Genomic DNA, 16,286 nt, shown 5'->3' on the forward strand with positions numbered 1-16,286 from the left:
TTGCCCGGAATCCTAAGGCATGGGGTGGGTGGGAAATGGCCCCACCAGGCTCAGTAAAGAGAAACCCTCCTCCCAATGCCATTTAAGAGTTCAGAGCAGTCTGGTGCCCTTGGTAGGCTGGCTTAGTGGGGAGCCAGAAAAACAGACCCCTCTCCAGTAATCCTCAGCATTATCCAGGCACGGTGGGGAAGATCCGTGTTTAACCGAGCAATGCTTATCTCAACAGCTTCTCTAGGAAGGAAGGTAACTAAACAGAGATTTCATTTCGATGTAATAAAACTTGCATTAAACAAATACACGGCGTGCTCGCGCACACGGCATGCCACCGAGCTCCATCTCCTTCATAACAGTTAATCCCAAATAAGTACTTTCACTCCTGGTGAATATTTACTTAACATGCAATAACTGTCTTATTGCGTTTAGCATATTAAGTTCGACAAGACACTAGTGGGTGCGTGTCGAAGGCTGTTCTCCCCTCCTTTTCGCCAAGGATAAATAAATTAATTATGAACCCACAGTAAAGATGATAGTGATGATCAATTAGTATTTTACACATAATTGTCTCCTTAAACCTCATTAGAGGAGCATTTGAGAAGCTTCATTTGAGGTACTGCGTGGGGTTATTTCCACGCTGCTTCCTGCTTGGAGTCACAGCCCTCCTATCGGGCTTCCTGGGCCCCAGCGCCTGCTCCTGTCTGGGGTCCCTGCCATCCAATCCTGCTGATCTGCCCTCTCCAGCAGCATCAGCGGATTATCTCTGCTCTCTGCTGGAAGTGGCGGGGAGGGGAAGACCAAGAGGAGGAGGGAGCAGATGAGTCTCTTTCCTTTCTCATCAACGCTTTCTTGTCCCTCACTCACCCAACCTTGGTCACTGCTGGAACCACCCTCGAGAAGAAAAAGCAGGAGGAAATCAGGGTGGGCTCGAAGTCCGGGAAAGAGGAAACGTGAGAACACGTGAAGGTCATGGGCATCTTTATTCCTCCTGGGACCTAAGAGAGGAGAAGGCCCAGGATGGCCTATTCTGCTGTCCCTGTAGGGGGTGAACCATAGGGCTGGGGCCTCTTGGCACACTCTCTTTTCCAGAACATATTCTTGCTCAGGGTTCATGGCCCAAAAGGTGAGCTTTGCGTGTCAAGCACCTGTGAGAAGGCGGACGGAGGGGAGAGGGCACTGCCCCAGGGCCCAAGGCTGAGTGCCTGCAGCTGGCTCTGAGTGTCCCTCCTGGAAGGGAGTGATCGGTGGCCCAGGGACTGGTCTGCAGGGAGGGCCTGCAGCCGAATCCTCTCCCCGCCGGTGGAGTGGGCTTCTGCTTCATCCATCCCTCTCTAGAGTGGACAGGGGTGTCAGTGGGCTGCAGAAGGGTCTGTCTGGTAAGTCTAAGAACTGGATGAGAGTGCTAAGGATGCAGACCACGCTGTAGGGAACTCTGGCCACCTGTCTCTCTTCTTCCTTTTCATTCCTGGGACCCGGTGCTTGCAGTGAAGGATGGAGAGGCCCCCTTGACTGAGTGGATCTGTTACTCCTACTGGCGTTTGATCCCTGAGCTCGAGGGCAGCTGTAGGGAGTGCAGAGGGTTATACTGAGGATGAGGGTCAAGCCAAAGTGGAGTCTCTCAATAATAACAAGAGCTCCAGCTTACTGAGCTGCATGTGGCAGGCACTGTACCAGACAGGATCTCATGTCATCCTCAGACATCCTAAGGGTGGGTCTTACTGTCTCTATTTTTACAGACAAGGAAACCAAGGCTCGGAGGTGCTAAGTGACTCATCTATGGCCAGAGAGCTGGCAAGTGGCAGAGCTGTGATTCAAATCCAGGTTCAGCCTGGCTCCAAAGCTCATGCCTTTGATTCTCCTCCACTCTGCTGTCCTAAAATCAGCGGAATGCTCTCTGTGTGTTTTGTGGAAGGGACAGGGTGGACAAGGTGGCTGTCCTGGGGTGGAGCTGAGGTTGCTGGCGGAGGTGGAGGATGGCAAGGTTGGGAAGACCTGGGTTTCTAAGGCTTTGAGACTTAGCCAGCTGCACCCACTACCTCCCTGGCAGGAGAGAACCACAGGCAGTGGTGTGGGTACCACTCCCTCCTTCAGGCCTTACAGGTCAGCAAAGTTCCTGTGGTTAGACTTCTGGGGGCCGCCTACCTCCCTGTCTCCCTGCCTCCTCCCAGCATCCCTGATAGCTTCAGTCTCCCTGTGTATTACCAGGAGACAGGAGCTGGGGATGTTTAAAGTTTCTCCTTGTAAAATGAGGAATTAGACTAAATAACCCTTTAACAGTTAGCTTCCACATTTGAAGGCTTGACTCCTCCTGGTAGATAGTGGGCTTCTGGATTCACATTAGTGCCACTGATAACGCTTTCTAATGATGGGAGTTGTAGATCCTATGAGGCATAGAGGCCATCGTTTCTGATATCCTAGGGACCGTAAAAGTGATTGCAGAGATCTGTTTCGACAGACCCACTTTCCAGATGAGACATTTGAGGATCATGGAGCAAAGGGACTTGCCCAAAGTGACAGAGCTCATCAATAGCTGAGCTCCTGGCACCCAGCCCAGTGCCCTCACCCCACCCTGCACCACCTCCTGCAGACTGGCATGGGTGGTGCTTTTCTCCCCACGAGCATGCATCCTTGGGGTGGGGAGCACATGCAATCTAACATCCATCAAGGCATGGCTGAGCTCATAGATACAGCAGATGAGAGAGACCGGGGCAGGTCTCTCATCCTAAGCGGAGTCTGTCTCATACAGAGCCCCTGTCTCAGGAAGGGCTGAGCTGCAGCCTCAACCTGCCTCTCATCACCCAGGAAACGTCCGGTGATGGAGTCATCCGGCCCTCCCCAGACCTGTGGGGCGCTGATTGCAGGACTAAGCAGGACCCTTTAACCAACATTAACCTAATTGCTGAGTGATAGATGGCGTGGCACAAGCATATGGTGAGTCATTACCGTGCCCGCTAATCCTGCCCGTGCCCGGGACTCTGCACTGGGCCCATTTAGCCAAATTCATCTCTCGCAGACATCTGTAATGATTGTGCCTGCTGCTCACTGCCCGGGATGGAGGCTTTAATGATGTTAACAAACTCTGAAACCTCGAGAGCAGTGATGAGCCTGACACGCTGGAAGCCAGGGCTGCGTGCAGCCGAGGTGCGGAATGCGCCTGCCACCTCCTGCCTGCCCCGTGCCCAAGGAGACAGTGGGGGTGGTTTTCTAGGGTGCCTCCTGGCCTTGCCAGGACCCCTGGCAACCATTCACCTTCCCAGGCTCCTTTCGTATCCTCACTTTCAGTTTTTTTGAGGGAACTTTCTTCCCTGGGGACCTGTGTGGGTGTGATGCATTTGATTTCAAAGATGGAACAAGCTTTCCTGATGTTCCCAAGGCATATTACGGGCTCCTCGTTTTCATCTTACTGAATTCTCCCCCAAAACCCACGCGGTTAGAATCGTGGTTTCCTTGAGGCCAGTGAAGAGTGGAGAGACGGAGCAGTTTACTAAGGTCTCAGGGCTGCCCGGAGTAGATGAGGCAGGACTTAGAAGACTTTTTTGAATCCCAGATCCCCGGCTATTTCTATGTTCAGCTGCCCAAGACTCAGCACCTCTCAGTTCAAAGCCTTACCCTTTCATCTCCCGCAAACCCTTTCCTTTGCAATCCTGTGGCATGTTACCAAGTTGGAGACTTGGCCTGTGTCCCGAGGCCTAGGGCACGTCTGTGAGGCCAAGGCGGATTTGGGCTCAGTGTGACTGAGTGTCTAGCTGGGTCTGGCCGGGCACTGGGCTCTATAGAGACTGCCTGACCACAGTCCGCAGGCTCCTGGTTCCTGCCCGCCAGCTTTCCCCTCCCCTCCTGGCTCAGAATTGCTACTTAAATATTTCCCCATTTGCCTCTTCATCTCTTTCCTGTAGACCTGGCCAGTCTCTCCTCCAGGATTCATTCCTTGAAGGGCCAAGGCTGATAATGAAGGGTTCAGTCTGCAGGATCTGAAGGTCCGAAGGATCAGGCAGGCGGCTTCTGCTTCCCCCGCCGGGAGTCCCCAGAGTCGGGGAACTCAGCCCCCGACTCTGACCCTGTCCTGGCCATCCTGGAATCATGGCCTCTGACCCAGAAAACCACATGCTGACGGATCATGGGATTTTCAGGCCACTCTTATCTGGGAGTCTCCCCTGGCTGTTAGGGAACAGCAAGAGGCCTGAACCAAAACTTAGGAGACCTGAGTTCCAACTCTCTACGGCCACTTATGCCCTGAGTGAACGGGGGTGAGGGGGTGGGGGGATGTCACTTCATTTCCGGGTCTTTTGCTCTTAAAATAGTGATAACAATGTCTATCTCTCAGAGTCCTTACTCATTAGAAGCAAGAAAATGGATGGGAAAGCCTAAATGCCGATGGAAGACACACTGTCTTTTTTTTTACGGTTGCCAGTGCCACTTTTCTGGTTGTTACTCAGGGCTGGCTTGAGGGAGGCTGCAAGGTGTGGCATCTTAGGGGAGAACGCAGCTTCCAGCCCTGCTCACAGCCAGGTTCCCAGTGCCCACTGCAGAGCTGCGTGCCCGCTGGACCCAGGGTGATGTGGCCCAACTCCGCCTGAGAAATCATGCAGGAGACCCTGGCGGCCCCCTCCCTTTCTTCCTAGCGGGGGAACATCACTCCTGCTGCCCTCCCACCCCCAGCAGCCCCCCAGCCTCCTGCCCACCTCCTGTCCACTGACTCCACAGCGGCCGCCACTGCCAAATAAGCACCCCAAATTGGAACATATGTCACTCCGGGAGCCCCGTTCGCCCGTCCACCGCTACATGCCTATTTTCTAATTTCCAGCTGACATTTCCCTTAGTGAAATAAATGAATTTGCTCCGGCGGAGGCCCTGTTCGGATTAAGCTGCTGTCAGAGCCCCATGAGCCAAACAAATTGTTGCCCGCAGCCCACCGAGTGGGATGCCTTCCAACAGGGGGCCGGAGGAGAAGGGGGAGGCCGAGGAGGAGAAGGGGGAGGCCGAGGAGGAGAACGGACGGGCTGGGAAGGCAGCTCAGCCAGCCAGTGGGCAGGCGGAGACCAACCACGGGGCGGCCTGGCACCGGGAGCCCTGATGCCAGAGGAGCCAAGGAATTGGAAATCACATAGAACAGGACACTCGAGGAGTGGAGGTGGGCCAGGAGAGGGTCCTGGGAAGGCTTCAGGGAGTGGGGTCCCTGGGAAGAGGGAGACAGGGGATGCATCCTGGAGCAGTCCCAGAGGAGAGAGAGAGGGGCTAATCCTCCCCAAGCTTTGAGGGGGTGGAGGGAGGGTGTGGGCCCGAGCAGACTGGACTCACTGCTCAGCGACGATGTAATCCCCTGGCAGGGGCGTGCAGGGCACTCCGGCCACTTGCACGTGGTGGGCGATCTCCGAGAAGTCCAGGCCCAGGTTCACACCGTGGATGGTCACTCGAGTCCCCCCTTCAGGAGGTCCGGACACCGTCAGGATCTGCGGGAGGGAAGCGGGAGGAGTAATTGGTCGGTCACGGCAGGAGGGGCATGGGCACCTGTTTCCCTCCCTGCAGGGAGGCTTTGGAACACCTGGAGTCTGGGGTGGAACTGCATTTCCGCCACTTTAAACTTGTCTAGGATTCCAACATCATCATCCCGACAATGAAATTGTACCTACTTCATTGGTTCTTTAGGACCTCCATCCAATGACGCCTTCATTCATTCGTCCACTTATGAGAAACAGATTAGGAGAAAGTACTAGGCTCAAGGCAGGGCTTGAATTCACTAGTTGCCTGACTGAAAGCAAGTCTCAGAATCTCCCTGAACCTCAGGTCTCTTTAGTTGGGAAGGAGGATAATCCTCTCTAACCAACGTCACCCTGGAAGCTCCCACATGGAGGGTGTCCGGGACCATTCTGTCAACTCCCAAGGACTCTGTAATTGTGACGACAGAGGGAGAGATGGTTGGATGGCATCACCAACGAGATGGACATGAGTTTGAGCAGGCTCCGGGAGTTGGTGATGGACAGGGAGCCCTGGTGTGCTGCAGTCCATGGGATCACAGAGTCGGACACGACTGAGCGACTGAACTGAACTGAACTGTGACATGTCATGCCGGCAGCCCCTGTGTGCTAGCCTCAGTTGAGTTTACAATGATGAACAGGGAATTTGCCCTCAAGGAACTTAGTGGTCAAGGAGGAGGAGATAAGAAGGCCATAAGTAAGGCTGATGCAGGGTACACAGTGATAAGGTAGATTTGAAGGAAAAGCCATGGGAGCTCTGAGGAGTCCCTGATTAAGGGCCACTGCAGGGGATGACCACAGACGGAAAGTATATTTGACATTACCCAACACACACACAAAAGAAAAATCCTGTAACTCGATTGTGCTCGTATCAAAGAGAAATAGCTTCCTGATTTTCCAAAGTCTGCCGGCTTCCTTTCCAGTGAAGTGAAGTGAAGTTGCTCAGTCGTGTCCGACTCTTTGCGACCCCATGGACTGTAGCCTGTCAGGATCCTCTGTCCATGGGATTTTCCAGGCAAGCATACTGGAGTGGGTTGCCATTTCCTTCTCCAGGGGATCTTCCCAACCCAGGGATCGAACCTAGGTCTCCCTCATTGTAGGCAGATGCTTTTACCATCTGAGCCACCACAGAAGTCTCCCAGGAGCCAGGATCGTTTATTTACTCATTTCTTAATTCAGTCACCAAATGCTGACTGCTTGATTTTATTTTGATGCAACAGGAAAAGGAACTTGCAGAATCAGGCTCTCCTAACGTGTAAATTTCTATCTGAGAATGAATCAGGCTCCAGGAAAAACACAGCTCTTTGGGATCCAACAGATTCCACGGAATAATTTCTACTTTGAGGTCCATAGTTATCCAAAGTAGGAGGAGATTAGACACGAACCCAACCTCAGGCAGAAGCACAGAATTTCGGAACTGGAAGGAGAGCCAGGGTGTCTTATTCTAAGATCATACAACTTGTATACGTGGACCAAATAGAAAAAAAATGTCCAGGGCTCTTTTCACTGCACATTAGAGAGATAAGACAGTAAGGGAGGGAGAGAGGCAAGGAGGTGGGGCAAAGCCAAGAGTCCACTAGAAACCTCCAGATGGGGCCTCTGGGCAGTGATGAGTGGTGAGCACAGGTGAAAACGCTACTGAAGGCTCTGGAGACTCTTCCTCCGCCTATCTTTCTCAAGGGGGCACTGTTCACTGCCAGCAACGTGAGCACCATGCATGCGGCCTCCAGCTTGGCCGTGAGCGCCCAGGTGAGAGCAGACAGGGAGAAGATGATGGTTGTGGCGGGGACACGACTGAGCAACTGAACTGATGAATACAAATAAATCCGATTCATGAGATAAATTCCTGAGGGAGGGAAAGGGGTGCCCGGAGGCATCTCTGGGCACTGGGTGTGGGGTTGGAGGTGAGGGGGAGTCAGGGCGATTTGGAAAGAAAGGAGCTGGCAGGAGGAACCTGTAGCCCCATGGCTTTCCTGTCTCTGAGGATTCTAAATAAAACCAACATGAGATCTTGGTTGTTCCACCCTCCCCGGCGCCACTTCCTCAGGTCCCTGGGCCTCCTGAGCTCTGGGAGATGGATACTTGTAAGGAGGAAAAGGAAAGGGTGGCCTCCATGGCCCTGCAGGAAGAGTGTCAGGAGGAAGGAGGTACCACTGAGCAAATCTAAGCCGGCGCCCTCCCCTGATAGCCTGGAACGAGCATCACTGGCCCGACCTCCCCTCCTTCAGCCACCTGGATGCCAGGAACCTACTGAAAACCCTGACAGAACCGTGATGATTGGCTTGCTCTCTTTCCTCCACTTTTATTTTTAAAAATACATTCTCTTGCTCACGGCGGTTAATTACAACCTTTCAGAAACACTGTGAAATGAAATCTTTCTGGAAAGCCTAAAAATATTTCGGTCTTGCAGGTAGCACGTGGGGATGGTATTATGGCTATTCCGTGATGTTGGCAGGTCCACGGGGCAGTGTCCTCCTGCTGGGAATTCACCACAGTGATCTTCAAGGGTCTGAGGCAGAGGCCTGGTCACTTGGGGACTGTCACAAATGGACATTTGTGAGCACAGAGCTGCTCAGAAGCATAAGCCAGCTTATGCTGTTTAGAGATGGGAGACTTGACAACATTATTAGCAAGCATAATTGTCTTGCATGAAGACAAATCAAAGAGATGGATAGTTAGGGGTGTGGAGACCCAAGTCTGAGCCCTTCTAACCCAGGTAAGAGCTGCTGGAATCCAGACTGGGATCATCCTCACGGGTTAGGGGCAAGTGGCTGGGGAGTGCTGGGTCCCTGTGGGTCTTCCCCACACAGTACACACTATATCCTGTGCCTCCAGCACCCGGGGAGGTGGTGAAGGAGTTTGAGGGTCAGAACACTCAGCAGCCACTGTGCCCTGGGGCTTACATGGGGTGTAGCTTCCCTTTTCTTGCTTAAGACAAAACTGATGAACAAAAATCTGGATTTCCAAAACACAGATGAGGTGGTGAGAACTTGATTTGCAAGAGGATTCCCAAGGCCGCCATTACGGATGCTTTCCAAATCTATATTGTTGGCTCAGACCTCTCTCCCGAGCTCCATATCCATATATCCAATCGCTACTGGACACCTCGACTTCCACATGCATGTCCCTCAGGCACCTCAGATTTCACCACGTCTAAAAATGAACTCTTAATTTTCCCTCCCTCCACCCCCAACCTGATTGTCCTCCCAGATCCTCTTTCAAGGTTAATGGGATCACCGTGCACCCAGCTAGGATCTTGCAAGCATCTCTGTTCCCCTTCCCTCTCCTACCGTGTGTGATAAACACAGGGACCGTGAGTGCTGGCGCCCAGGTGTCTTTTGAATCCGTGCCCCGCTCCAGTGTCAGAGGAGGTGATAAGTGGATCTGTGTCCTCAATCACACTATCCTCGGTCTTCCTCCATGCGATCTGACTTCCTCACATGGCCAGGTGGTCGTCATGGACACATACCTGATCTGGGGACTGGTCACTTGCTCTGAAAACCTTCAACGGCTCTGGCCACTGTCCAGGCAAAGTCTCTGACTCCCGGGCTGGCCCGTCACTTTCTGATCTTAGTCACTTCAGCCACGTCAGCCCTCTCACGCTCTGTCCCCCAAGTGCTCCCCAGAGCCCAGGGGGCCCTGTCCACACAACGCACTCTAAAGCTCTCTGTGCCTTTGCCCGTGTCATTTGCTCTCCCCCCTGGCTTGAAAATCAAAGCGAGACAGGGTGGAGGTCTGGGCTCAGTGGAACAGAGACAGGAGTCCCGTGAAACTCACCACCTGCCACCTGAGGGCTTCCAGGTGACTCTGAGAATGAGGGTCAGGGTCTGCCAAAACCCTGTCTGCGTAGTGGTAACATCCCGGCCATCCTGCTCTCACTTTTCCCGAGGACCAAGCATGGAGGAGAGGCTCTGGAGGGGAGGCTTGGAGGACACAGATCCGCTTATCACCTCCTCTGACACTGGAGCAGGGCACGGATTCAAAAGACACCTGGGCGCCAGCACTGATGGTCCCTGTGTTTATCACACACGGTAGGAGAGGGAAGGGGAACAGAGATGCTTGCAAGAAGAATGGATTCTCCAGAGAGGGCGTGAACAGGAGTCTTCAGGACACTGCCCCAGGCCCACCAGTGCCCCACCCTGGAGACTGCCTCCAAGACTCTCTCTTCAGTACAGTAGGGTTAGATGGCAGGGCACCCAGCATGGCACTCAGGAAGCTTGGTCCCCTTGGGAGCCACGTCTGGCTTCTCCGTGTAGGTCCACAGGGAGGCGAGTTGGTGGAGTCCCAGACTATTGCTTGTAGAGCTCCCAGGAAGGCCTTCCAGATCTGGGAGGAGGTGTGGGGCCACAGGGGAGAAAGTGCTAACCTTCTGGAGAGGTGAGGCAAAGAGAGTCCTCCCCCCACGGTCAGAGGGAGACCAAGAGACAGCCAGGGGAGCAGCCAGATCCATGCATCTGGTCTTCTAGTTTCGGATGGGCCCCGGGCTGCCAGCTGCTCAGGGGTGCGGAAGGAGGGCCTGATGCTTGGGCGGTGTCGGCGGCCGGAAGACAGTGAGCTCGGGAGGGGGACAGACTCTGAATTCCAGCTTGATACTTACAAGCTAGGTAACCTTCACTCTCTGTGTTCACATCAGAAAACAGATAACAGTGCTTGCCGCGCAGGGATGCTGTGAAGGTGAGATAAGACAACACCTGGAAACTCCCTGGTATGATGATGGTTGTGAGAGCAGGTCACGATAGTTGGCAGTTAGTTTCCTTCCTAGAGTTTCCCTGCACCTGTGTCTTCCTAGACCACAAAAACATGGGATGGTGGTGGTGGAGAGAGCCTAGAGGTGGGAGGCATCTTTCTATTTACCTGGAAAGAGGACACACGGTCCAGGGAACTTATAACTTAGACGGTGCTTGGTGGGCTGATCCAGGGCGGAGAGAGATGCTTGCGGGCTGATTGGAGAAAGCCTGAGCTTGGTGGGGGAGTGGCCGTACCGCCCAGGGCGGGGCCTTTGTGTCCGCGGGTTCACGGCTCCCCGCAGTAGCATGTTCGGAGCCAGACATCGCCCTTTCACCCAGAATAAATTTGGGAGGACACTGGCCCAGTCTAAAACGGCCTTCATTCTTCCCTTCTCGTTACTTCTTTGCCCCTGGCTATTGGCCATTCTGAGGCCCATGGGGCATTGCATTACAAACTCAATGGACTCTTTCAGGAAAGTAACTCTGAATGAGACACCCACGCGAACAAACGGTTTGACAGTTTGGGATGGATGTGTGTGTGCTTGGGGGTAATGGGGGTGTGGAGAGAGGCGGGAGGGAGCTGAAGTCCTGTGAAATCAGCTGGGAAGATCTTTATACACGGACTCATTTCAGCTCCATGCTTTGCAGCACACACCGTGGACGAGGGATCGCGGTCCACTCTCCTCTGTGGACCCCAAGGGAGAGCCAGAAGTACGGGAGGAGCGGGGAGAGACAGAGCAGCTGCTGAGCGGGGGTGCGGGGGGCGACCGAGGGCTCCCCCACGTTCTGGGCCGGCTCTCGCTGTGTGCTCCCCTTGTCCCCTCCGCGAGCTCTGGTTCCACTCTCTTACGTACTATGCGTGCTCCCTGGGGGAGGTGGGGCGCCCGTGGCTACAGGGTCTGAAGCCCGTGTGCCTTTGACCCACGGTTCCCTCTGCCCCCCAAGCGTGATGCTAACACATGCTTTACCCATCACAGGAGGCTCTGCTAATGACACCTCCTCAGAAAGTCTTTCTCTAACCATCTCGGCAGATTTAGGAGCCCCTTTACCTACACCCTCACTGCCATGGGTGAACACCCCTGACAGCAAGGGTCACTCTGGACTCTGTCTTTTCTCAATAAGACAATAACTATCTCGGGACAGGGACTTCCTCCATTTTTCTTAGTAACTTGACACATCACACACTGCCTGGGACACAGCAGCTGTCAAGACCTGTCCCCAGCTCTTTCTTCCTGGGAAACACTGGGCTCAGGCAGATTCCAGGACAACCTGTGTTCTCGAATGACCGCTGCAAGGATGGAGGTAGGTGCCCAGGTGTCGCTTGGAAGTGGGGCAGTCTTTTCACATCGGAAGCATCAAGTTCTTCCTGAAATCTCGCTGACTTTAGCTCAAGCCAGTTTCTGCTGTGATTTCTCCTTGAATGGAGGACCGAACAGCTGCCTCCTCATCAAACCTCTTTCAGATACTGAAGACAGCAATTAAGTCACCCCTGGTCTGTGCTTCTGCAATTCCATCAGCCTTGCATTGGAAGCTCTTGTTTTCCAGGCCCTTTGATCATTTCAGATGTTTTTCTTTGGACCCTTGGATATCCATGAATCCTCTGAGAGTGTAAGAAAGAAACGCCAAGCAGGCTCGCGGCTTGAGCAAAGGTCTGCTGATTCGCTGCAAGGGAGGCCTGTGCCAACCTCGACTTGCCCTAGCGCGGGCTCACACGCCACCGGCCAGGCAGGCCCTGGGCAAACCCCAGGGGGAGGTAATCCCTTCTCTTTCCCATATGCTTACCTTACTCCCTGGAATTCCTTTCCCTGTTTCAGTCACCTCTCACCCTACGTGTCTCTCTTCCCTAAAGGACCTTTTATGCATATGTGCTCTGTTGCTTACTTGTATCTGACTCTTTGCGACCCCATGGACTGTGGTCTGCCAGGGTCCTCTGTCCATGGGATTATCCGGGCAACAATATTGGAGTGGGTTGTCATGCCCTCCTCCAGGGGGTCTTCCTGACTCAGGGATAAAACCCGGGTCTCCTGGTTTGCAGGTGGATTCGTTACCATCTGAGCCACCAGGGAAACTCCAAAGAACCTTTTAAGTGTGTTAGTCACTCAGTCGTGTCCAACTCTCTGTGCGACCCCATGGACTAGCCTGCCAGGCTCCTCTGTCCGTGGAATTCTCCAGGCAAGAATCCTGGAGTGGATAGCCATTCCTTTCTCCAGAGGACCTTCCCGACCCAGGGATAGAACCTGGGTCTCCTGCATTGCAGGCAGATTCTTTATCGTCTGAGCCACCAGGCAAGAACTGAAGAACCTTTAATTTGCGTCCTACTGAGACTTAAAGTTGTGTTATTACCTTGCCTTAAGAGTATTGGCTTTTTAACTGGTTGTAGAATTAAGTTTGTCTATTTGCAGGATTCAGAAAGAGAATATGGGAAACACAAGAGGGCTCAGTCTGGCATCCCCTAAGCCCTGTCCCAGAAGCAATCACAGATCACGCCAGGATCCCGGTGTCTGGCCCCAGCCCAGGCCGTGCCCCTCATCTGCCCTCTGTAGGCCTGGATGAGCAGGCCAGCAGGCTGTGGGATGAGGCTGGCATGAATGATGGGAGGGACAAACCAGGAGACTCCTGTCTCCTGCGCATCCTCTAAAAGTCGCCAGGAATCCCTGACTTGGGGACCCACTCCCCCACCTCCTCAGACCTCACCTGCCGGCAGCCCGACCTCGCCCGCCGCACGCCCGGGCAGCCGGGCCAAGCCTGCGTTCCTGCCAGACTGTGTCATGTGTGTTTTCCACCGTGGGTGCCGTGACCTGGAAAACAGCCGCCGCGATGCTGCACTCGCCCTGATTCTTGCAGCCGCTAATTGAACAGTTCAGAGGGAACTGTGCCACAAAGCCGCCCAAGGGCGAGAGCAGATGCAGCTGATTAATTACAGCTGGGGAGCTCCACGGGGCTGCACCGGCAGCAGAGGGAGGTGCTGGAGGCCCAGGGTCTGGGCAGCCTAGGGAGCACTGGCTGGGCCACTCCTGGACTTGGGCAGAGCCCTGGAGGCTGGAGGTGAGGCAGATGTACGGGTAGATGGTTAAGGGGTCACAGGAGAACCCCTTCGAGATGGGAGCCTCATGAACACTGGCTCCCATCCTAGAGACCCTGTCTTCTCTGTTTATATCTCCTGCCTGATAGACGTGATGGGAGATGAGACAGAAGTGGGCATCAGCTCCAGGTTACTAAAGATTCTGATAATGGTACCTACTTACCAACTTTTTCATTTATTAAGTACTTATCATGAGTCGAATTGTGCTGAGGGTCTTATATATTAGGTTTCCCCTGGTGGCTCAGATGGTAAACAATCCGCCTGCAATGTGGGAGATCTGGCTTTGACTCCTGGGTTGGGAAGATCCCCTGGAGAAGGGGGTGGCTACCCACTTCAGTATTCTGGCCTGGAGAATCCCCATGGACAGAAGAGCCTGGCAGGCTACAGTCCATGGAGTCGCAAAGAGTCGGACACGACTGAGAGACTAACACTTTCACTTTCTTATATATTACATCTCACTTAGGGCTCACGACAAGCTATGAAGGAGGTGCTACCATTATTTTCACTTTATACACGCAGAATAGTGTTCTGGATAGGCGAAGGAACCGGCTCAAGGGGACAGAGTGAACGGCAGAGCCCAGCCAGGTCCACCTAACCGGTGCCTCCAGCCTCCCCACCATGCTGCCTGAGTCTCCAGCGTCCTGCCAGGGCACAGCCCCAAGGCCGTCAGCTATGAGAACTCATGCGCCAGCCTCGTGAGCCCCTCTGTGCAGGCCCGCACACTTGCTGCCCTCCAAGGAGCTCTGGAGTTGGTTAGCCACCATTTCTCTGAACTTCTCAGCTTCCATCCTCCCCACTCTCTGGCCCTGACCCTGTGAATGCCCACACTCCCCTCGGCCTTGCCCCGGTGCCATCTCTCCCTGTGCATTCGAGTCTCCCCAAATGATGCTCTGGGTGGGGACCACTGGCTTGCTTCCTATCTCTGTAGCAGGCTTGATGACGAATGTGGTGCCCACTCCACTCCCTCCCCCAGCCCATGGACTGACAGTTCTATTTGTCTAACTGAGCCCAGGAAAGAGATGAAGGATGCTACAGGGTCAAACATGGGAATTCCAGAGTCAAGTAGCTAGGATGAAGTCCTAGTTCTACAGCTCACTAGCAGTGTGACATTAAGAAAGGTATCACCCTTCACAGTACCTTGGTTTCCTCATCTGTAAAGTGGGGCTCATGATAATTGCTTCCACCTCATAGAAGTTGTCATAAAGTCTAAATGAGATAATATACAGACGGTGATAAGTTAGCAGTGCTAGGTCGCAGGTGAGCATTCAGTGAGTGCTAGCTATCTTTTTGCTCATTACTATTTTGTGATTAAGAAATCTCAGCAGAAGCCAGGCCAGTTGAGTTCCAAAAGAGTTCAGTTCAGTTCAGTCGCTTAGTTGTGTCAGACTCTTTGCAACCCCATGGAGTGCAGCACGCCAGGCCTCCCTGACCATCACCAACTCCCAGAGTTTGCTCAAACTCATGTCCATTAAGTTGGTGATGCCATCCAACCATCTCATCCTCTGTTGTCCCCTCTTTCTCCTGCCTTCAATCTTTCCTAGCATCAGGGTCTTTTCCAATGAGTCAGTTCTTTGCATCAGGCGGCCAAAGTAGTGGAGTTTCAGCTTCAGCATCAGTCCTTCCAGTGAATATTCAGGCCTGATTTCCTTTAGGATGGACTGGTTGCCTCTCCTTGCAGTCCAAGGGATTCTCAAAAGTCTTCTCTAACATCACAGTTCAAAAGCATAAATTCTTCAGCACTCAGCTTTTTTTATAGTCCAACTCTCATATGCATACATGACTACTGTTTTCTCCCAAGGAGGAAGCATCTTTTAATTTCATGGCTGCAGTCACCATCTGCGGTGAAAATGGAGCCCCCCAAAATAAAGTCTCTCACTGTTTCCATTGTTGCCCCATCTACTTGCTATTAAGTGATGGGACCCGATGCCATGATCTTAGTTTTCTGAATGTTGAGTTGTAAGTCAACATTTTCAGTCTCCTCTTTCACTTTCATCCAGAGGCTCTTTAGTTCCTCTTCACTTTCTGCCATAAGGGTGGTGTCATCTGCGTATCTGAAGTTATTGATATTTCTCCCGGCAATCTTAATTCTAGCTTGTGCTTCATCTAGCCCAGCATTTCACATGATGTACTCTGCATATACGGAGAAGGCAATGGCAACCCACTCCAGTACTCTTGCCTGGAAAATCCTATGGACAGAGGAGCCTGGTAGGCTGCAGTCCATAGGGTTACCAGGAGTCAGACACAACTAAGCGACTTCACTTTCACTTTTGACTTTCATGCATTGGAGAAGGAAATGGCAACCCACTCCAGTGTTTTTGCCTGGAGAATCCCAGGGACGGGGGAGCCTGGTGGGCTGCTGTCTATGGGGTCGCACAGAGTCAGACCAACTGAAGTGACTTAGCAGCAGCAGCAGCAGCACTCTGCATATAAGTTAAATAAGCAGGGTGACAATACACAGCCTTGACCCAGAAGCAAAACAATGAACTCCACAGAACCTCAGAAATACTCAGAAATTACGGGCATCCTACACCTCAAAGCATTGGTTCCGTTCAGTTCAGTCACTTAGTTGCGTCCGACTCTTTTCGACCCCATGGACCACAGCACGCCAGGCCACCCTCTCTATCACCAACTCCCGGAGCTTTCTCAAACTCAAGTTTATCATGTCAGTGATGCCATCCAACCATCTCATCCTCTGTCATCCCTGTCTCCTCCCGCCTTCAATCTTTCCCAGCATTGGGGTCTTTTCAAATGAGTCAGTTCTTTGCATCAAGTGGCTTAGCTTCAGCATCAGTCCTTCCAATGAATATTCAGAACTGATTTCTTTTAGGATGGACTGGTTGGATCTCCTTGCCATCCAAGGGACGCTCAAGAGTCTCCTCCAATACCACAGTTCAAAACCATCAATTCTTGGGCGATCAGCTTTCTTTATGGTCCAACTCTCACATCCATAGCTTTGACTAGGTGGACCTTTGTCAGCAAAGTAATATTTCTGCTTTTTAATGTAATGTC

At 52.9% G+C, this 16,286-nt stretch overlaps 1 protein-coding gene across 4 annotated transcripts in view; it reads right to left on the reverse strand.

Annotated features, from left to right (window-relative positions):
* The window catches only part of PLXNA2 (plexin A2), a 233,673-nt gene that overhangs the window by 34,770 nt on the left and 182,617 nt on the right, over positions 1-16,286 (reverse strand). For all 4 annotated transcript variants that reach the window (XM_086342251.1, XM_086342252.1, XM_086342253.1 and 1 more), the window contains one exon: positions 5,293-5,444. In XM_086342251.1, the coding sequence (XP_086198377.1) occupies positions 5,293-5,444 (152 nt within the window). The remainder of the gene's footprint in view (positions 1-5,292; positions 5,445-16,286) is intronic.

The sequence above is a fragment of the Bos grunniens genome, chromosome 16, assembly GCF_055505025.1.
Source record: "Bos grunniens cultivar Pamir isolate PY7600 chromosome 16, Bosgru_T2T1.0, whole genome shotgun sequence".
In the NCBI taxonomy this organism is placed as follows: domain Eukaryota; kingdom Metazoa; phylum Chordata; class Mammalia; order Artiodactyla; family Bovidae; genus Bos; species Bos grunniens.